We start from the raw sequence: 21,849 nt of genomic DNA, 5'->3' as shown, positions 1-21,849 counted from the left end.
AGCATCCCAACACATGCTCACAAATGCCTTTTTAAGGTTCATCCTGCTTTCTCATATGTTGGGGTTTAAGTTATTGTAATGGCTAAGCTCCATTATTTACATGTGGTTTATCTCGCTTACTTACAGCGCATGACAGGGCCGACCACATAGTTCCATATCAGCTGTAACACACACACACACACACACACACACACACACACACACACACACACACACCACACACACACACACGTGTGCATTGTTCTGTTCTCTCTCTCAAAGCTGGGCAGGGCACATGTTTCCATCACTCAGAGAAATGCAAAGACGGAACTTGAGATGATGCTTTTATTTTTATTTTAGCGTCCCAAATAAAACAATAAAGAGAGATTTTGCGTAATATACTTCTTAAAATTACTGCTGCACGATATATCTTTTATTTTTTAATATTCATTGAGAAAGACTCATTTATTATTGATTTATTTGAGTTAGTTATCAGTGGAAATCTGCACTTTAAAATATAACAATCATTCTTTTTATTATTATATTATTATATATATTAATATTATTATTATTTTTTTTTTATATTGGTGCCTTTTGTGTCCAGTTAAATGTTCAGTTTGTTCAATAAAAGAATGTTGGTAATAATTTCCTTTCATTTTATCTATTTTTATTTTTTTAACAACCAATTAGTTGGTTACTGAAAGCAGCGGAGCTCATACACTTTAATATCTGTTTATTTCTGTCCCTACTTGTAATGATAAACGTGAAGAACTTAAGACTCAGGGTGGCCAAAGAAGGCAGGGTATCTGGAGCTCAGTGGGATTCCCCCAAATAGCTAAATGTCAATCGAGAAGCCGCTGCCATTTTGGCCGTGTCACCCTCCTGTCTGTGATGCAGTGAGGTGAGCTAGCTTGAGGAACGCTAGCTATGACAAGAATGCCTCTAACCACCACTCTGCTGCTCATAATGGCCAGCAGACGTGAGGCCAGCCAGACACTGACGCCCATGCTAAGACATGCATTAGCACAGACAGATGCAGCCAAGTATACACACACACACACACACACACACACACACACACACACACACACACACAGAGTTCCACATCTCATATTGTTTTCCATCCTCCCACTGAGCTACAACTCAAGAGTCTGGTATGATAAACTTCTCCAATAATTTGAGATGACCTCAGCACTCCCCCGAGCTGCAGCTTTGTTTCACATTGACTGTGATTAATACTGCTCTGAATAACTAAAAGTTTTTATGTTGGTCAAACTGATTTTTTTCCCTCCCCCTTTTTTAATTTACTACACGAGGGTTTAAGCCAGGAGAGTGGCCAACTGACCATTAAATCCTCTTTTAGATTTCAACGGTCTGTTCACTGCACTTTCTTTCCGTTTTTCCTCCACATGCCTTCGCTCAAAGATCCTGTTCACAAGTAAAGAAATGCACAGTGCAGACGGTAGAGCAAATGATTTTTAGGGTTATGTAAGACTTGGACAATGGAAAAGACTGTGTCCACTGAGCCCTGACCAATATCCTTTCTTCCACCAGCTTCCTGGCTAATGCCTTGTGAGTTTTAAACAGGCTAAGACCGTTCTTTATGAAGAAAATGTTTTAGTCTTGTTTTGTCAAGACTTAGTAGATTACTTCTTGCTGTATTACTGGCAATTCTCCAGTTATTTCTGGTCTTACACATTTCCCTAATATCACTTATTGTTTGCAGGCATGGTGTGCAGGCATTACCATTTGAATGCATGCAAGTACTTGTGTAATGAAAACAGTTGGTAACATCTGTTTATTATATTTTAGCAGCTGTGTTGCACTGAGTTGTTTGTCCTGTCTATTTAAAATGCCTTTCAATTGAAAGGAATTGATCTTGTATTAATCCCAAATGGAAAGCTATGGCAGATATTTGATTTAGGAATTAGTGTCATCAAAGTTATTTGCTAAAAAAAAAAAAGAAATCCTGTCGACCAACCTAAGCTGAACTGACCTCTCGTGTACATCTACTCAAATGTAGAATCTCTTTCTCCTCCAGCTGTACGTCTCGTCGGAAAGCCGTTTCAACACACTGGCGGAACTGGTGCACCACCATTCCACGGTGGCCGACGGCCTCATCACCACGCTGCACTACCCGGCGCCGAAGCGAAACAAGCCCACCATCTATGGGGTTTCTCCCAACTACGATAAGTGGGAGATGGAGCGCACGGACATTACCATGAAGCACAAACTGGGAGGTGGCCAGTACGGGGAAGTGTACGAGGGTGTTTGGAAGAAGTACAACCTCACTGTGGCTGTCAAGACACTAAAGGTAAAAAGATTGATAACAAAGAGTTGTCTGTGAGATAAGATCATAGATTTCTAAGGATTATGTATCTAGTTGAGTGGAAACAGTCTCATATTAAAACTCAGTCAGCTATTACTCTGTAATTTGGCTGAATTATGCTACCATCTGGTGTTGTAAGGATGCAACTGCAACCACTCTACGGTTGTGCTCACTTTCTTGCCAATAACTCTGTGCAGGAGGATACAATGGAGGTGGAGGAGTTTCTAAAGGAGGCCGCTGTCATGAAAGAGATCAAACACCCCAACCTGGTACAACTGTTAGGTATGTTACCTTCTTCAAAAGAGGCCTTGTGTGCATGTATATCGTACAACCCACATCCGAATAGAGGATAATACCAACTCAAATCCTTTTTTAAGCATTTTGTTTTGCATACTTGTTTTCCTTGGTAGGTGTGTGCACACGGGAGCCGCCGTTCTACATCATCACAGAGTTCATGACCCATGGTAACCTACTGGACTACCTGAGGGAGTGCAACAGAGAGGAGGTCAATGCGGTGGTGCTGCTCCACATGGCCACACAGATCTCCTCCGCCATGGAGTACCTGGAGAAAAAGAACTTTATACACAGGTGGGTGTAAAGATCGTACGCGTCCTTCTCAAGTCTAAAAGAGATCGGACAGTATTGACTCTGTGTGAATTATTGTTAAAGTTTTGTCAGATTTGCCTGATTTATTTTAGCTGCAAGAACACTAAAGAAAACGTCTTCCTTAAATCTCTGAGCTGCTCTGCTCTCACACTCCCATCTGTTCTCGCAGGACTTGTATCACAGACAAGTCGGTGTTGTTACATAGCTCTTTTGTTCTGGCACGTTTAACAAGGTCCTATTGGAAGCAGTTAAATGATTTATGACTTTCGTATTTGCTAAACTGCATTTTAATTTTTAAACCTGACGAGACTCGGCTTGTGAGTTTTCTCCACACAAAACATCTGTAGAAATCCAACACTACAGTTATTGTTGTAACAAGACATACTATTCATATTGTTTTTACTCCCTTTATAAAAGACAGGATTCCAGCATGGCCTCCTGTTCATACCTCTCTTTATTGTCTCCTGCAGGGACTTAGCTGCCCGTAACTGTCTGGTCGGGGAGAACCACCTGGTAAAGGTTGCAGACTTCGGCCTGAGCAGGTTAATGACCGGGGACACCTACACGGCTCATGCTGGGGCCAAGTTCCCCATCAAGTGGACCGCTCCAGAGAGTCTGGCCTACAACAAGTTCTCTATTAAGTCTGATGTCTGGGGTAAGTTTGATCTCATCGCCGTATTACTGATGTTCCAGCTTGAAGAGCTCATTTCTTTCAGGTTCCTATTCAACAAGGAGGAAACCATTTTCACGTACTCCCTCCATGACTTTACGTCCCAGTCATTTAGCTCTTGACATGTTTCCGTTGTTGATTGTTGTATGAATAGCACAACTAGCTGTCTTGTGCCTACATCTCCAGCATTTGGTGTGCTGCTGTGGGAGATCGCCACCTACGGCATGTCTCCCTACCCCGGCATTGACCTGTCCCAAGTGTACGAGCTGCTGGAGAAAGACTACCGCATGGACCGACCAGAGGGCTGCCCCGAGAAGGTCTACGAGCTCATGAGGGACTGTGAGTAGCAAAATCATCTATCCCCAATATGATTAGAGCCTATTCTATTGGAAGGACTTTTTTATTGTTAATGTTTAATAAAAAAAATGTGTCTTCCTGTTCCAGGTTGGAGGTGGAACCCCTCAGAACGTCCATCTTTTGCTGAAACACACCAAGCCTTTGAGACCATGTTCCAGGAGTCCAGCATCTCTGATGGTCAGTATCGCTGTCTTTGATCACTTTTACTCGTGGGTGTTATTTTCTAATATTCACAGATACCCTCTTGTAATAGTTATTTTGTCATGGTTGTTAATATTGTGATAAAATTGCTGAATCTTGACTGTGTCTTTACTGTTAGAGGTGGAAAAGGAGCTGGGCAAGAAAGGGAAGAAGGCAACATTAGGCCCCATCCAGCAGGCGCCACAGCTGCCCACCAAAACCAGAACTCTCCGCAAAAACATGGACAACCGGGATGGAGATAGTCCAGGTGATACACACTCACGTGTTGATGATTTTCCCAGTCTGTCGAGGTATTTTGTAATTTGTGAAAGTATTTTATTTGTCCTTATCACTGATTCTTCCTCAGACCCATTGGAGCCGGATGTAGCTGTGTCGTCACCCATGCTCCCCAGGAAAGAGCGCCCCCTCCTGGACAGTAACCTGAATGAGGATGACCGCCTGATCCCCAAAGACAAGGACAAGACACGTGGCAGTGGCTTTCTTAGTCTCATAAAGAAGAAGAAAAAGAATGCACCAGCTCCGCCCAAACGCAGCTCCTCTTTCAGAGAGATGGACATCCACCCTGACAGGCGGGGCGTGACTCCAGATCCTCGAGACAGTGACAACTTCAACAACGGTGCATCGTTGACCATTAATGACATCACACATGGCCTCGACTCCGCAAAGTTCCTGAGTGCGAACAATAATGGGCCAGGGGGCATCACCAACGGTGCTCCTACCTACCCAGGACCTTTGTTTCCCAGGAAGAAAGGAGCTCCTGCAGTGCCTGGCCCCGGAGGAAAAGCAGCCACAACACCACCCGGTGAGGAGGAATCCATGTCTAACTCGAAGCGTTTTCTCTGGTCCTCTAGCATGCCCAGCAGCTCAGATGGCACTGAATGGAAGTCTGTCACACTGCCGCGAGACCTCGGCCAGCGGCACTTTGACTCAGGCACCTTCGGGGGAAAACCAGCTCTGCCGCGCAAGAGAACCAGTGAGCATAAAGGGGAAAATGCCCCTCGAAAGGGCACCCTGACTCCTCCGCCACGTCTGAACATCTTATCAGATGTTTCCTCTGCCTTCTTAGGCAAAGACACTGACCCCAGTCCTGGTTCCAGTCCCCAGGCATTAACACCGAAGGCGGTGAGGAGACATGGGTTGCCGGGATTGGAAAACTCCAGGACCAGCGCTCTCCACGCTGAGCTTCTCAAGCCCAATGTGTTCCCTGCTTTAGGGGCAGCTGGAGACGAGTGCAGGGCCCGCAGAAACAAGCACTCTGTGGACTCTTCATCTGTCAGGGAAAGAGGAAAGATACAGAAACCCAAGCCAGCCCCACCTCCACCACCCACCAATGCCAAAACAGGCAAGATTTCCCGCAGCCCCACTCAAGAACTGCCCTCCCCCTCATCCTCCACCTCAGACATCAAAGCTAAGGGCCTTCCCTCTCTCTCAGAGCCCCACCATACAACCACTGCCAGTGACCAAGCCCGCTCACCCCTCAGTGAGGGCTCCAAGAAGCTGCCCCTGGGCTCCACCTCCAAACCTCAACCGTTAAAGACCTCCACCTCCTCCTCTTCAGTGACCACCTCCCTCTCCAGCCAGAGCCTCGGAGGCTTCTCTTCCTCCCTCACCTCCCCCGGCGATCTGAGCTCGCCCACTGCCTTCATCCCCCTAGTGAACACCCGACGCTCTCTCCGCAAGACCGCACCCCGCCAGGCTGCAGAGCGCACCCCCAACTCTGCTGTGACGCGCGAAATGTTGCTGGAAGGCACCGAGCTGCTGCGCACAGCCATTTGCCGCAACTCTGAGCAGACCGGTAGCCACAGCGCCGTGCTGGAGGCCGGCAAGAACCTGTCGAAGTACTGCGTGAGCTACGTCGACTCCATACAGCAGATGAGGAACAAGTTCGCCTTCCGCGAGGCCATCAACAAGCTTGAGAACAGCCTGCGTGAGCTGCAAATCTGCCCCACCGCCACAGGGGGCGCCAACGCACAGCAGGACTTCAGTAAGCTGCTGTCTTCCGTCAAAGAGATCAGTGACATTGTTCAGAGGTAGCGCCATTAAAAGCCTTAAACTACAAAGATATAAAACTGATATGAACTGTATCTTACACTGCCCTTTTTTCTGAGCATGCGCATGAACTGCGGCCCATGCCGAGCTCGTCTCGGAGCTCTTAGGGTGAAGCCTGCGTGAGAGCAGCAGCAGAGTGTAGGTTTCACACTACAGTACACTCTGAAACACTTAAGCCTGTGGTTATTGTGGATGGAATCAAAGGAATCTCTCTGTAGACGTCGTCAGACAGAGTTTGCAATATTGAAAAGCCTTAACCATGAACAAACAGTGTCTTTTGGCCTTCATGAGAGGCGAGGGGCCAATTCTTTATCAACATGACTTTTCACCAATCATTTTTGAAATAATCATGTCTTATGTATTCTAGTTGTGTTCTCCCCTTTATCGATGACACTAGTAGAAGAGGCCTGTGATATATCACTGTTAGTTTGATTTCTCATCGCTGCCGATGACAATGAGCAACAACAAAACACTTAACCTCATCTTGTTCTCGGATGCCTTCTAACACTTAAACGACTGATCTCATATTTCCATTGTCACCTGTGAGAATGGGGGAGCTTCTGGAATCAAGTGTTTATAACCGGACGACTCTGTTCAACATTTTTGCATTGCTTTTGTACCATTTCATCAGTGATTGGTTGTGTGCGAAGTGATGAAAACGTGTCAGTGTTTGTTCTGTATGAATGCTTTTTGCAGTATTTGCAACCATGTGCCATAAAATAATAATGGGAGCAAGCAAATAAGGCAGAGTGAGCTTCACCTTTTTTTTTTTTACTTTACTGCACTTTGGTAACAAATAGTGCCTTAAACACCATTGGCAGAGTTGTTTAAGACTTGTCACTTTACAAGTGCAGAAATGTGGATAAGATTAGCTGTGTTGATTTATCGGATTTAAATGTGATGGCCATACCAAAAACCTTTGCCTCCAGTCTATACTGGAGAGGGACCAGGGTGCACGATCTGCTACATAGTGGATCTGCCTGTTGTATGTTGTCCTTAGAATGGACTTTTTTTTTATAAAACCGATTCAACTTTCTCTACATGCCAGTCACAAAAGCCATCAGTAGCAGCAGCAGCGTGCTGTTTGATCTGTAAAAAGGGTTAAGTGTTTCTTCTGACCACTGAGGGAACTCTTTGCCTGAGAGAATTAGTTTTGATGGAGGGTTTGTCACGTGGTTTAAATGCTGTTTCAGAGGCCTTTTCACCCCAGCAAAATATATATTTATATCCTGGGGGAAACACTGGACTGAAATGTTAATGGATTTGTCACTTGCTGTCTTACAAAATAAGGAATAAGTGAGAAGCTGACCAATATAGACTAAAAGAACCCATGAAATTCCACTGTAACATCATACGTTCCTTTGTCAGTAACTCTTGGACATTTTCAGTATTCGTGCTGTAGTTGTCTCACCCCATGTGCCCTGTCTGACTGTTTCCTGAGGACACAAGTCAACTGCAAGCTGCCTTGACTTTAACATGGTACTGTCAGTGTTGGCTTTTTATTTTTATTATGCTCCTTTACCAACCATACCACTACTCTACTTTAATGTCTAACCCTCCTCACCAATTTTGTAGACAAACTTTCCTTTGTAAATATGTTTTCTTTTTCCTATTTGTTTCTCTCTCTAGCCTTGGTGCAATTTTTGTTGCAATAAAATACAAAGCAGTTGTGCTACTTGAAATACATTACCGAGTCTGGTGCGTTTTTCTTTGATCTTTTTCCTCAGTATGTCAGTTACAGAAATTAATATTCAACCTGGGCAATCGTTTTATTTGTGGAAGCAATAACAAATCACAACTGACACAGCAACAGGTTATGTATAATTTATTTTTTCTGTCTAGAGTATTTTGTCATTAAAATCAAAATGTCAACATTTTAAAATCATATACACTCAACGCATTTAAATGTTAGCACAGCTCCTTAAAAATTTATACATATGTACTTTTTTTTTGTACTTGTGGACAGACAAAAGCAGGAAGTGGTCACTCAGACTGCAAAAGAGGTGGGACACAGGGAAAAAAGGAAGACCCCAGCCCACCAACTTCCCACAATAACAAACCAATCCCCACTCCCCAAAAGTTAAGACAGCGATGCAGACCCCTCCCACGTTGAGTAGCGATGATGGGGTAGAAAGAGAAAACAATATAAACAAAAGTGCCCCATTCTCCACTCCATATAGAAATGAGAGGAATCAGAGTTTGCAGACATAAATACTAGTTTTCACATCATATCGATCCACTTCCTCTCCCCTTAACCAATCGACAGGTTCAGTAGTGTGCAGACGGGGGGGGTGGTGGTGGTGGGGGGGGGGAGATCTGGGGGGTGTCTAGGTGTCTGTCCTTTACATACATTTATTAATAGAAACTATGTTACAGAATTTCCCAAGCATGAATTACAGGCAACCCACTAGCACATCAACTGTACAGATCTTGGCAGAGCCAGCAAATAAATGTCTAAATCCCAAGTAGCGAGGTCATCACCGATAGTTAAGAAGCAATATATACAGCTGTCCAATCAGGGAATCTATGGTACAGAAATTGTTTTTACTTGAAAAATTAACAAAAACATAATTGGATTTCTGACAATCTCATGGTATTTTGGGGGGGGGGGGGCATGCTGCTTGGTGTTGTATTATACAAGGCAGAGGAACAACTGCCCAAATGATCAGATCAGTGCAGCATTGAGATAAAGGAGTTTTGACAGTTTTATGACCATGCTGCTGATTCTTTGAGATTTTTTTTTTTTTTTTTTTTACAATGTGAGCCACCACTTGCAATGTTATTCTCCAGTAAAATGTTTAGTCTAAAAAAAGATTTGATTTATTGACTCGGGGTGAGTCCAACAGCAGTGTGAAGAGCAAGTGCAGCGATACAATAATAAAGATTAAAGAGTAATAACATTAATTATAATAAGGCAACAAACAATGACAAAGAAAATGCTGGTAAAGACAGAATCTGTTGATATGACCTGGGGGAGAGTTTTGGGGTCGGACGGGTGAGGAGAGGGAGATCTGGTGCAAAGAAACCAATGTGAATGAATATTTCTATCAAAAACCGAAAAGCCAAGTTTTTTTTTTTTTTGTCAAATGGAACTCCCATCCGACTTCCTAACAGACACTCACTAACACAGACGAGCTGGAAAACACCCACAATTCCTTCTGTGATATCTCAGAGGAGAGACTGAGGAATTACTTACAAGGAATTTGTGGGTAATTCCTGGTTTTCTAAATTATTTCCCCCCTCTCTCTCCTGAGAACATTAGTGTTGCCACATCTGCCAAAGGAACTCTCTTCATGCCGAGCAGCAAAAAAATCTTTAAAAAAAAGACATAAGCAGGTCTGAACCCTGCTGAAAGTGCTCTCTCGGCTACACATTCTTTGACACACACTTAGAAGCCTCTACCTGTGTGGCTGCATGATACACTCCTTCATTGCCTGATCCCTCAAAGATGAATGAGTGAGATATCACACACGCATGTCTCTGTAAAATGCTCGATTGGTAAACCATGCAGGAGAGTCATGTGTTTGAGAATATAATTTAGATCCGATCATACAGAACTGACCAGTGGTGGATTAAACTTAATGCAGTGTTTACATGTCATATATCGCTATAAAACCAAACGTAAAAAACAGTCTCGGTTTATCATTATCGTATGAACGTTACATCTATCTAAAGTGTCAGTAACTCGTGTAATGCGTGGAAGGCGTCTACCATACTATGACGGGGGGGGGGGGGGGGGGGGGGGGAATTAGACTGAATGGTGCAAGAGGAGAGTTATGAGACGACAACACACTGACAGATTTTTAGAGAAGAGGAGTGAGACGGCAACGGAGGGAGACAGAGAGGAGGCGAGGAGGAGGAGAGATGTAGTCCACACAGCCCAGCTCAAATCGATATCCATCCCTCGTTCCTTCACTCCGCAGCCCTGCTCTCATGCAGCTCGTGGTGCAGTGAGGGAGGAGGGTGGATGCACGTACGGAGGTGGAGGAATGAATGGAGGGGGGGATGATTGAGGGAGGGCAGGGAGGGCAGGCAGGACAGACGGAGAGAGAGAGAGAGGAAGGGAGGATGATGGGGTTTTGCTTGGTCATTAGCATCCGCAGCCTTCCCTCTGGGGCTGTGGTTCGCTGGTTAGCCGGCCACCCTGAGGGGCCGAGGGCTTGTGCTGGACCCCCGACTCGGCGGCATTTAGGTCCAGGCTTCCATCTTGGATGTTCTGGTAGATCTTCTTAGCAGCCTCCAGGAAGGCGTCCTCAACGTTTTCTCCTCTGAACACGGAGCATAAACACAAATGTGAGAAAGGAGGCAATTGGGAGTTTAAAGAATGTAAGCAACGGGATATTTCATGTTCTGCAGTCACTGAAATGGCTGAAGTTGTGCAGACTTACGTTTTTGCACTGGCTTCCAGAAACAACAGACCTAGGGAACATAAAACAGATGCAATGACAGAGTCAGTAAAACATTATTACAAGATCACATACCAAGTTCTCAATTGCCCCCTCTTGCAATTATTATCTCTACTTTCCTCAAGTCACCTTCTCCTAGTTTCGGTCTTTGACATTTAAATAGTAAAGGATAATGATCTTCACTTTTGTCTCTTGAAATCAGCCATAAGGGGCTTCTATTAGAAACATTCTGAAAAGAATACAAAGGCTAAATCTCATTTTATTTCTAAATATTTGGACATTGGCATTCCTGTGATTGTTGTTGTGTTGAAATTGAGGATGGAAGAGTCAGAATGAGTGTTTGTAGTTAACACCGTAAAGAGTTGAAGAGAGACAGTCTAACAGAATGCTGAAATCCTGTCTTCCTAACATGTGCTCACCGTTCTCCTCAGCAAACTGCTTTGCTTCCTCATACGTGACGTCCCTTTGGGCCTCCAGGTCCGCTTTGTTTCCTATGAGAATGATCACCTGAGAATACAGAGACAGGAGCGGGGCGAGTGAGACAAGTCTCTGGACAGTATGGTCTCTCAGGGAGAAATATGCTTTCCAAGAGCTCACAGCACAGTGACACCCTCACATGAGCACACTAGACGGTGCCCCTGGCAACTGTGATGTAATTAGACCTGTAATGTACTCATGTAATGCAATGAGCTTCCTTGTTGTAGCACTGACAGACTCTAAGACTCCAGCATGTTGAGGACAAACCATTCATGATTTTTCTGTTTTATATCAGAACTTCTCACAATGATCCTCACTGTTCTGTGGCAGTCGGTTTCAAACTTCTTTGGGATGAGAAGAGTGCTCTGTTTCCATTGCAGAAATGACAGTCACAAATCTAAGTACTGCTGACTTGAAAGTGATCAGACATAAAATGTATATCAAGTTAAATCTCCCTTATTGAATTTTTTTGGCTGTTATTGGGAAACGTGAGCGCTGATATTTAAAAGCTCTTGCTAAATTCTAAGAAGTCTTACACAACCTCTTGTTTTCATTCAGATGACAAACTACAGTGTCAGTCAAATGATCATGTAATGTGTTCATTATGTTTCCCCCCCATCTTGAACAACAGCAGCCACATAAACGCTTTCAAGCAGGAACACATGTTGACACTTGCAGCACAAGTCTCGACTAGACTACAACACTGCCACCGCATGGCCAAGACTAGAAACTTCAGTGAACAACAGCTTAGGCTAATTGAATTTCTTTACAATTTTGTTTGTACACACCACATTCCATTATTAAAACAATATTAATAAGTAATAACCTCGTGATCATATGTATCCATAAAGATGAACAAAAGAAAAACATAGTTGATCAAGAAACCCATACACAATGTGTTAGAACTTAGCTTGATATAAATAAACTGTTGTTTATACACCAGGAAAACATTTTTCACTGGATGTTAAAAACCTGGAGTGGAAGTAGCACATTTCAAAAAAAAGGAACACAGCAGTATGTTTTAGAGCTAATCCTATTTACCGAGAAATTCAATTTAAGAAATGGACAGGGCTCAGAGGAGAGGGAGAATGACACAGGGGAAACCAGAGGAAATGAAGCAGAGGAAATGACAACAGGGGTATACTTAAAGAGACATAAGAAGGATGACACAGGTGGAAAGAAAACAGCAAAGTATAAGAACATATAGAGAGCAGTGGGTGCAGGGACATACAGTTTGAGAGATGCAAAAGACACAAAAGAATAATTCCAGTAAGCAAAATGAAAGTATGTTAATCTGTGTACTTACAGTATTAGGGTTGGTGAGATTTCTGGCGTCAGTCAGCCAGCTGCTGAGGTGGTTGTACGTGCTTCTCCTGCATGACATCAACAAAAGGGACGGGTTACTATGACGACAGGCAAAGAAGACTTAATGTTGCCTGAGGAGGGATCAAGAAAGAGTCAGCAGCTGCTCCACCATCAGGATGGTGATGTTGCAACAACGAGAGCAACATCATTAAAGAGATTTGGGTGTTATCGTACAAACTCCTGTTCAATCCAGCAGCGTTCTGTCTGTAACTGATAATACTTTATCTATCTCAATCGCCAGGTCATTTCTGTCATTTGTTACAGGCTAATCTAAAATTTCCTATTATAAATGGACTATTTCCACAACATTACAGTTTGATCCTCATGACAACCATCATGCCGATGAACCAAAGTAACAGGGAACTGGTCTCCAAGTACACATGAGTTCTACCCAACAGGTTTGAGTCGAGTTGAGTGTTTCTCAGTAAGCTTTGGTAAACACACAAAGAAGTATGCACCGATTGTGAAATTCTGGGCTGAGAATGAAACTGATGTTTAAGATAACAAAGCGGCCAATAGCTGATGCTTTTGTTTATTCCTAACCCAAATTTAGGAAACAATCCTTAGAATAACCTTTTTAAATGAAAAAGATTTATTTAAAAGAAAATAGCTGCTTCAAAAAGACTTTAGCTTGCTAAGCAACTACCTACTCAACAAACACATTAAATGTGGTCAACTGTAAATGTAAAAGAGATATACTATCGCTATATTTTACCTCTTGCATTTTATTTTAAATACAGGATACAACGTTCTTGTCGCTGATCTATTGTCTTCCAAGACAGTGTAATACTCCTACACAGTCAACATTTTCTTTCACTTTTATTACTACATGTGCACAGAACACCGTTGACCTCTTACATCATGCCAGTAGTGACAAGCCAGTTTCTTATCTGTAATAGCAACTGCAGTAGCAGCATATGCTAGCTATAGTCCTAAAAGACAAGTATCGGCCGATGAATTAGTGAGTCCCTAACAAAAATATCTGGAGTTCTTTGCACTGACTGACACTGTATCCTGTAAACTTGAGTGGACCAAATTAGACTTTTATGGAACTTGAACTACAGGGAAGAATACATATATAAACTGTTTATTTAAGCCACACCCTTTAATAACAGGATAAGGATCAGCTGCGTGACACAACAAACACTCATTCTCGTCTTGCATTTTTGTCAATAAGTGATGTAAACAATGAATTGTATTTCTTCCAGTTAAGTACTGTGTCTGGGGTCATTACTGGAGTTGGGTGTGGGACATTCCACATGTTGAACTGTATTTTGCACACCCTGATACCATCTAACAGTTTGGGCAGGAGGGTCAGACACAGGACTGTGTACTTTACACTTATTTTGCTTCCATAAACCTTCCTCTTAAGCTTTAGTGTAAAGTTGAGACCATGTAGTAATCGTACCTCCAACATACATTAACAATTAACAAGCATCCTGTACCTGGTGATGTCGTAGACCATGAGCGCCCCTGCAGCTCCGCGGTAGTAGGAGCGGGTGACGGCCCTGAAGCGTTCTTGTCCCGCTGTGTCCCAAATCTGCAACTTGATCTTCTGGCCGCTCACTTCAATTATCCTTGTACCAAACTCCACGCCAATCGTATGGGGGCAATCCGCCATGACTGGGGAGAGGAAGTGAGGTTACTATACATTTTAATTTTACTCTTTGGGTCAATTAGTTTTACGGATACCTTTTTATACCATCAATGTTGATTTGTTTTGTTTTTTTGTAATTCTGTGATCACAATTTGTTATGTTTCAAAGTCAATTATTTTAGTGTCGTTACCATTTTTTGACAGAATTAGCAACAATTCAGCATTTCTAAGTTTTGAAGTGAGAAAAATGTACAGTTAGTGTGATGGGAAGTGTGTTCAAGATTTATTCCCAAACACACTCCATTGTCAGCCGGCAGCAGGTGCATCAATCATAATAAATTAATCACAGTCTTTAGAGTCATCATACTCGGTTGTGAATTCAAAGTATCAACACCAAGAAAGCAGCAAATTTCATTTAAACAGACACCGAAAACCATTTCTAAATCACCCCAGTGTGTGTGTATGCAGGAAGTGATGGTGGCGAGTCAATGAGGAACACAGCATCTGGCTCGTCAATAGTAGCACTAAACAAAACGGAGCTGAATGGTAATGGGAGGCTGCAGCTGACTCACACACACAGAAGAAGAGTCTCCTACTGTTGAGCTCACACTCGACTTCTATGCCACTCACTTCCGCTGGTGTATAAAGAAATCTTAAGAAATTTAGGCACTCCAGTTGAACCTGGCATCACTTCCATACACGTACATGCACAAGAACACGAAAAGGAGTCAAAATCAGGGCAGCACTTACATTTCTTTTCTGTGAACTGGTGAAGCAAACATGACTTCCCTACCCCCATGTCCCCTGTGGAGAGAGAAAAGAGAATCTCAGGTCAACCAAGGAAATAACAGCAATTCTCTATTCAAGCCTGCAGTGTCGTCCCAATGCATGTTGTGTCAGCCCCTCTGAGAGTCAGCGAAGATACTTAAACATTTTGTGTGGAGCAATAAGAGAGAAATCTTGAATATAATTTGTACTGTCCTCCAGAATTTGGAAAATCATGTTTAGATATTTTGTGCCTTGATCCTATTTGTGTACTCATGAGTTCTTCGTCTGCAGAAAGGCAGAAAAACAATGCTGCAAGCAAAATGTGTTAGGGGTCGATAATATTGACAAAAGCAATACTTTTGACTGAAGACCTTGATCTTCAAAGTGAGCCAATAATTTAGGAATGACTATTGATTCTTTCGGGGGATATTCTCACACAAGGAAATGCTATGATGTCAGTAATTTGGATAGAAATCCCAAGCAGCACCAAGGTCAAGCCAGTCGCTTTTTCTTTTTTTACTCTGCTAGAACAATCTAAAGAAGCTTAGAAAATGGTGTGCAACTGCAACACGCAGGATCACAAGACCTTAAAAGCTTCCCTTTTTTACAACCAAACTGTGAGCGTTTCCTTTACTTTTCTAGTGAAGGAAAGTAACAAACCACAGGCTGCTCTTGTTGACTTTAAGATCCAAGCTGAATGTTAGCTTTGAGACAAGGTGTTTTAAGTTTCACAGAAGAGGAGGGTAAATAGCTCAGAGCTGTGGGTGTTTGTTTATGCATACGTCTGTCTGTAAATGTATGTGCAAAAGTGGAACATAAGTGTAATAGAGGAAAGGCATTTAAAAATGTGTTACACAGTTTGATAAACTGGTTATTAATAAGCAGCACAGAGCAGTGTATTTACAGAGAGCATAACATGCTGGATCCAGTCAGCGAACAGGGTAGCATACAGTGTACAAAAGATGGCTCATCGTTCTTTGGATCTTCTTTTGGAAGTGAGACATATCAATGCACTGTCGAGCACAAACTCTTTAACATGGCTGGCTGAAGAACATTGCTCACTTACCGATAATGATGTATTTGAAAATGTAGGAGTAGTTGTATGGTGCAGTGGCCATTGTGGCTCTGAAAGAGAGAAGAGAATGGAAAGTTTAGGCATGTAAACTGTCAGTAAAGGCAATTTTCTGTTCTACCACCTAAAGATGTTCAGGTAATTTAGACAAAAGGCAATAATTCAATGTAAATTGCAATGCTTTTTTAAAATATTTAAATTTACACTAAACAGCGTTTATACACAAATGTATTATAATTTAAAATACAGGTAAAAAAACAATTGGAGCATGTCTGAGTGCAAATACAAACACAGCAAGTACTATGCACGTCTGAATTTAAATTAGTCATGTAAGGGCCAGTGTTATTCAACAACCATAATCCTGTCAGAGCAAGAAGATCGTAATAATGTGAGTCTAGGCCAGGTGCTTCATTAATGCACGCTAAAGTACAGCCATAAAAACTGTATACGTCCGTAGGAATGTGAATTAACAAAACATATACATAGTCCAGTTACACCATTTCAGTAATTACCTTATTATTTTATGCAGTTTTATATTACCCACTGATTATAATATGGTGCTAATTAATATCAGCAAGTATGACCTTAATTAAAACCATAAATAAAATATCTGATAATTTCTTACTCTAATTAATGCCCAAGATGGAACAACGGAGACTGTAGTAACCAAAACAATAATACTTTTTCATTTGGTTGGTCAACTAGGAGGTGCTATGACTGCACTTCCCACACACTAGTTACATAAATAGATGCAGAAGAGCCATAGCCATGTACTTTAAAGAAAAAAGTATTGTGACCAATGGCCAACATTTTCAGTCCACAAAAATAAATAAATTCAGTCCGGTAACACTGTGATATTATTATTATTGGGCCTAAATAATCTGTATGCGATGCATTTGCCAGGCTCTATTCGCACTTAGGAGGCTCACAAACAACCATTAGCAGTATTCATTGCTATCTAAGGTAGGTAATGTAGACAAAATGAGGTAACTGATTTTTTTCCACGTAGGGGTGAAGAAAGCTCCTCGGTGGTCAGTAAGCCACATTTCTAGGAACGCAACTCCCACTGTCTCCACTGCCTGTTTCTTCTCATAATAAGAGAGCCACACAGGGACACTGGCTAATAAACATGGAACTGCACAGTTTGTCTACAAGTAAACAGGGTTGCACTTACATGCACATAAGAACCCTGCCAGCAGCATTTTCAGAGCTAGGCTAAAAATAGCCCCGACACCTATCCGATACACAGTGATGCTTTATTGTTCACACTCCATTCACAACACGCAGGGGAAAGCCTTTAGATTTACCACACAATATCACCACTACTATATAACAAAAAAAAGCATTCACACAAATACACTGGTTGAACAGCCAAGGGGAGATGCTCTTTTAGGACATGATCCGGTCATGTATGACATCAATGAAGCTGCTTTAGAAATGTCACCATGAAGTTCCCTTTGCAATGCCATCACAAGACAACAAGGCCATGTTGGATTTGTTCTGAATAAAGGCTGCTTCATAATTCTGTATCAAGGTGCTGTACAGTGTAACTGCTGTAGAGAAGTAAATAATTCAGGCTTAACAATCCAGAGCATGATCATTCAGCAGCCTGATGGTTTGTATGTCCCTGGCAAAGATAGTCTGCCTTAAATGAGTGCTTTTCTCTGATCTGCAGCTCAGTGAAAACTGAGCTGCAGTTAGAGCAGTTCCTTGAAACTGAAATGACCGTGTCACAACAGAGCCTAGTGCTGGTGTTGTGCTCATACTTCTGCATCTGCAGTTTAGTGACAATGTTTGACTGGCCAGATTAATGCTGACAAAACCCAACAAAATGTGGATGGGTGCGATATGAGAATCTAACAGAGAAGCAACGAAAATAGAGTCGAGCAGAATGGACTTTATAGGGATGAAAAAAGAGACAGATAAAAAGGTATAGACTTCCAGTAGCATAAGAAAACTGAGTAAGTAGGTGAATATAGAGGATCATAGACAAGAAATGAAGAGGATTTGCAGGGCAATCTAGTTGAGGTTAACTCAGGTCGAGGTGTCAATGAAACCTTTGCTTTAATAAAAATGGTCTTGGGTCAGGTTGGTACCCTCATGATGGCACATACTGACAATCACACTGACTCCAGTTACAACATTTTGAGTAAAGCTCTGAAAAAAACGGTGTCATATTAAATAAGAAAACATTAATAGTGGAGTAAACTAATGTTCAGAGATACATTTTATGAAAATAAATTAGACAATAAAATGTGATAACTAAGTCAACTCAAAGTATGTTTCAGTATTTCTAATTTCCTGAAGAAAATATTACTTCTTAATAACAGCTGAAACTATGTAAACAACTTGCAGGGATACCAGAGCAGGCTGCAACTGTTTTTGATGGTGGCCCGAGAAAAGACTTGGCTCACACTCGCAAACTCTGATACTTGACCTGACATTTGGCAATTACTCAAGCGAAAAGCAATCTGTTTGACTATGAACTTCCTATGTGATCATCATACACCATCTGGGTTTCTATCCTATTACTACTTTGTTAAAAACATGGCTAACTGATACAACATTAGGGACCCCAGTACACTTACCATCACAGGCTTGTTACAATACTACCACAATACTACACTACAATGCGGAGTTAAATGGTATTATTAAAAACAATCTATATAAATTTCGAAATCAACCGATTGTGGTTAAGTTCAGCACTTAAAAACAACAACAACATGACAGTCTGATGGAAGTGAATGAAGTTGTGCCGAGTGGGTTTCAAAGTGAAGCAAAGACCATAAACAAATCAAACAATCATACCATTGCTACACCTAATATTTGAGGGCCTTTTTCCAGGCAGCCTCTTGTCACATGACCCTCATGTGGTGTCTCTGTACCCAGTCCGCTTGATTATTTTCAGTACTCTGAGGGTAGACTTTTAGAGAAGGTATCTCCAAAACAGTAAAAACTAAATGTGATTCAGTTGTGATAACCAATCTACCCTTTTTGTTCTCATTACAAAGAAATAAACCCCATGAGTATCCATTAAGGAGAAGGCGAGTCAAGCGCATGTGACCAGACTGCAGCCGCAGCACTTCTCTGTCACTCCCCAACACACTGAATCTTTCTCCAGAGAAACACTGTTACTGCCTTTCCTATGCTCAACAGTCCCTTCTCATAAAAGAGAACTCGCACGACACAAATCTGGGCTTTCAGGAAATCATGACACATACATAGTCACAGTGCCTCCATAATGTTCAGGCCCACTATTAAAATCATGTGACTCTCTTCAAGCCTTAAAAAACACAATATAATGAGATCATCACTACCATTTACAGGCGAGACAGAGCACACTTTCCCAATGGATACAAATCGAATTTATGATGTTTTACATAATTGATATAAAAAATAAATCAATATAAACAACAAGTAATGTTGTTATTCAAGTTTCAGCTTGCTTATACACAGAGTGCATTGGCACAATAAAAAAAATTGATTCAGCACTTAGATAAAAGCAGATCTATTCAATTTACAACACTTTAAGACGTAAAAAGGGTCTACTTGTAGCAAACTTCGGTTTTTAAGTTATACAAATCTGTTGTTTGGAAAGGTAAAGCCGAATAAGTTGCATCCAACACACTGTTGACTAAAGAATTATCGGACCTTATGTGAAACACTGCACGACAGCTGATCACTATTATACCAGCAAACAAGACTGAAAACGGATGGTCTGCGTAAACAAATACAAACAAACCCGACTGAAGTGTCCAACGTTAACCCATTTATTTGACACCGTTACGTTAACGTCATGCCTGGTCCCGACGATAGTGGCTAGTTAGCCTAACAACCGGCAAAGTGAAAGCATCGGTTTGGTTAATTCTCTGTTTGTAGTTAACAAACACACACACAAAGCTAGTAATGTTCCAGCCAAAGAGGAAATAAACCCTGACATTTACTTGGTTAGAAGTCAACTACATGATCGTGTCTGATAATAATCTCGGCCCTATATTAGCTGTTTTGACAGCTAAGTTTACGTTAGCTAGTTGCCTGCTTGCTGACATCAATGGATACATCTTGACAACAAATAGCATACCCTTAAACCACAAGACGTGCATTGCTTGCGTCTATTAAAGCACAGATAAACGAGTCAATGCCATCTAACTAGTATAACTAGGTTAGAAAATTACCTTGGCTTTTGCATAATTTCACTAAAGCCACCATACCCCAAAGTAGCGACAGCTGCGGTTAGCTATATCTTTAGCAAATGCTAGTTTCCAGCTAGCTGCGAGTGTTGTTGGATTATGGTAAATACGATGCTTAGTTAGCTTGTCAACTAATATCAAGTAATGGACGAGCAAGTAATTTCTCGCCTACAATAATATTATCTCACAGTTTAATATGCAAGTAATCCCATCCTTGGAAGCTAATGATAAAAAACAACCTAGTATTAGCCATCTGCTAGCTTCGCTAGCTTGCCAATTAGCTGACTCCTGGCAAACACAGGCTAGCTAAACTGTTCCAACCTTTTCATAATTTAAATACCAGAGTCTCTACGTTTATTAGACAGTGTGTACGTTTGTATAAGTATGTTCAAGTATTTCCCCTTCCCTGTCCTTACCAGAAATTAAGTCTTTTGAGCTTTGTGTTCTTGAGCTGTTCAGAAGAGGAATGCAGGTTATCCTGGCTCAAGTATGATCTGTCTATCCAAGATGGCTGCTCACGGCACAGGGTTTCCTTCGCTGTACACAATGGGCTTCTGGGACAAAGAGCATCATATGCGGCGATTTGCGGTGTGTGCACCAATAGTGTGCACTGAAAGCAAGCTCACCTGCACAGGTGTATACCGTAGGTGTACTGGTATACCGCTTAATACTGATTAAGTGCCGTTTCAGATTATGAAATCATCACATAGGTGAAATCATGTACTACATACTTGAGTGCTCAGGGATTTGATTTAACCTGATTCACCTGGCTCAAAGAGTGTATATTGACTGTATATATTATCATTATATACAGTCTATGTCAATTTGATGTCACACTGAGATCAAATTGCTTTATGAATATCTCACAAAAGACTTAATATCACAACAGAACTTGCTTTCCAGGATTTATGGTGTTGACTACGGATTTTTAGAACGAAATAAATGTCCCACAAAGATAATTTTGGACAGTGCTGGCAATGGCATTGGTTTGAATTCTATTCAGACATTGTGTCTTGTGAAAAACATCCCACTGTTTGGTGACATCATTCCTGCAGGAAACGAAAACTGGAATGTGTTACTGTTGTTACTTAAAATAATGAACATGGTGGTCACTTTTTCTCACTCTAGGTAAGACAATATATTTAAAGCATTTGATTGTTGACCACCACACACTATTTAAGCACTTGTATCCACATAGAAACTTGCTACCGAAGCATCATTTTATGACCCACTGTATATGTGGTCTATGAGGTGTGAAGCCAAAGACAAGAAGTTTAAAGATTATTTCAAAAACCTAACAAAATCACTTGCTAAAAAGCATCAGATGGCTATTGCTTATCACTGGGAAACCTTCACCCTCAAATAAAAAGAGTATGGTCCAATTAAGACTTATTCCCTCAGAGATATGAATGTGGTCAACAATGAAATGCTTGAAATGATTTTGTCAAAAGATGTTTTCTCAACTAGTTGGGTTAAAGTTGATGGTGTGTAGAATATACATCTGGACTTGTTTGTCTTTTGTCAAATATGTGATGTACTTTTGGTTGAAGGTAACACATTTAGTTTATTAACAAGCTATTCACAGAGAATTCTTTTGATGACCATAATAGTGCATTTCGAGTGTTACAAAGTGAGGAAAGGTTCATAATAAAAATGTCTGAGCTTAAATTCCATAACCCATTTGATATTCAAAGCTCATACAATGTTTCAGATGAAGGTTTGTACATTATACCATGAAAATGGCTTTATTTATTGGAATATATTATTTAATAACATATTAATTA

General features: G+C 41.5%; 2 protein-coding genes across 6 annotated transcripts in view; one reads left to right on the top strand and one right to left on the bottom strand.

The window, feature by feature from the left end:
- abl1 (c-abl oncogene 1, non-receptor tyrosine kinase) overlaps window positions 1–7,877 on the top strand; it is a 28,486-nt gene extending 20,609 nt beyond the window's left edge. For 3 of the 5 annotated variants that reach the window (XM_029444312.1, XM_029444315.1, XM_029444314.1), the window contains 8 exons: window positions 2,003–2,293; window positions 2,506–2,590; window positions 2,719–2,896; window positions 3,385–3,569; window positions 3,771–3,923; window positions 4,029–4,118; window positions 4,261–4,389; window positions 4,489–7,877. In XM_029444312.1, coding sequence (XP_029300172.1) covers window positions 2,003–2,293; window positions 2,506–2,590; window positions 2,719–2,896; window positions 3,385–3,569; window positions 3,771–3,923; window positions 4,029–4,118; window positions 4,261–4,389; window positions 4,489–6,176 — 2,799 coding nt within the window. In that variant the 3' untranslated portion in view covers window positions 6,177–7,877. The remainder of the gene's footprint in view (window positions 1–2,002; window positions 2,294–2,505; window positions 2,591–2,718; window positions 2,897–3,384; window positions 3,570–3,770; window positions 3,924–4,028; window positions 4,119–4,260; window positions 4,390–4,488) is intronic. The other 2 variants (XM_029444313.1, XM_029444316.1) reach the window with 1 other exon arrangement.
- A 123-nt stretch (window positions 7,878–8,000) lies between these two features.
- rab14l (RAB14, member RAS oncogene family, like) lies at window positions 8,001–20,635 on the bottom strand. The gene is made up of 8 exons (XM_029444904.1): window positions 20,482–20,635; window positions 15,870–15,928; window positions 14,786–14,839; window positions 13,885–14,062; window positions 12,381–12,447; window positions 11,017–11,104; window positions 10,580–10,610; window positions 8,001–10,459 (listed from the first exon to the last, which is right to left on the bottom strand). The coding sequence occupies exons 2-8, from the start codon at window positions 15,919–15,921 to the stop codon at window positions 10,282–10,284; spliced, it is 648 nt and encodes a 215-aa protein (XP_029300764.1). The 5' UTR covers window positions 15,922–15,928; window positions 20,482–20,635; the 3' UTR covers window positions 8,001–10,281.
- Between the last annotated feature and the right edge of the window lie 1,214 nt (window positions 20,636–21,849).

This window comes from Cottoperca gobio, chromosome 12 (genome assembly GCF_900634415.1).
Source record: "Cottoperca gobio chromosome 12, fCotGob3.1, whole genome shotgun sequence".
Taxonomy (NCBI): Eukaryota; Metazoa; Chordata; class Actinopteri; order Perciformes; family Bovichtidae; genus Cottoperca; species Cottoperca gobio.
Note: the sequence above shows the minus strand (reverse complement) of the source record. Positions and strands in the feature narration are given on the sequence as shown.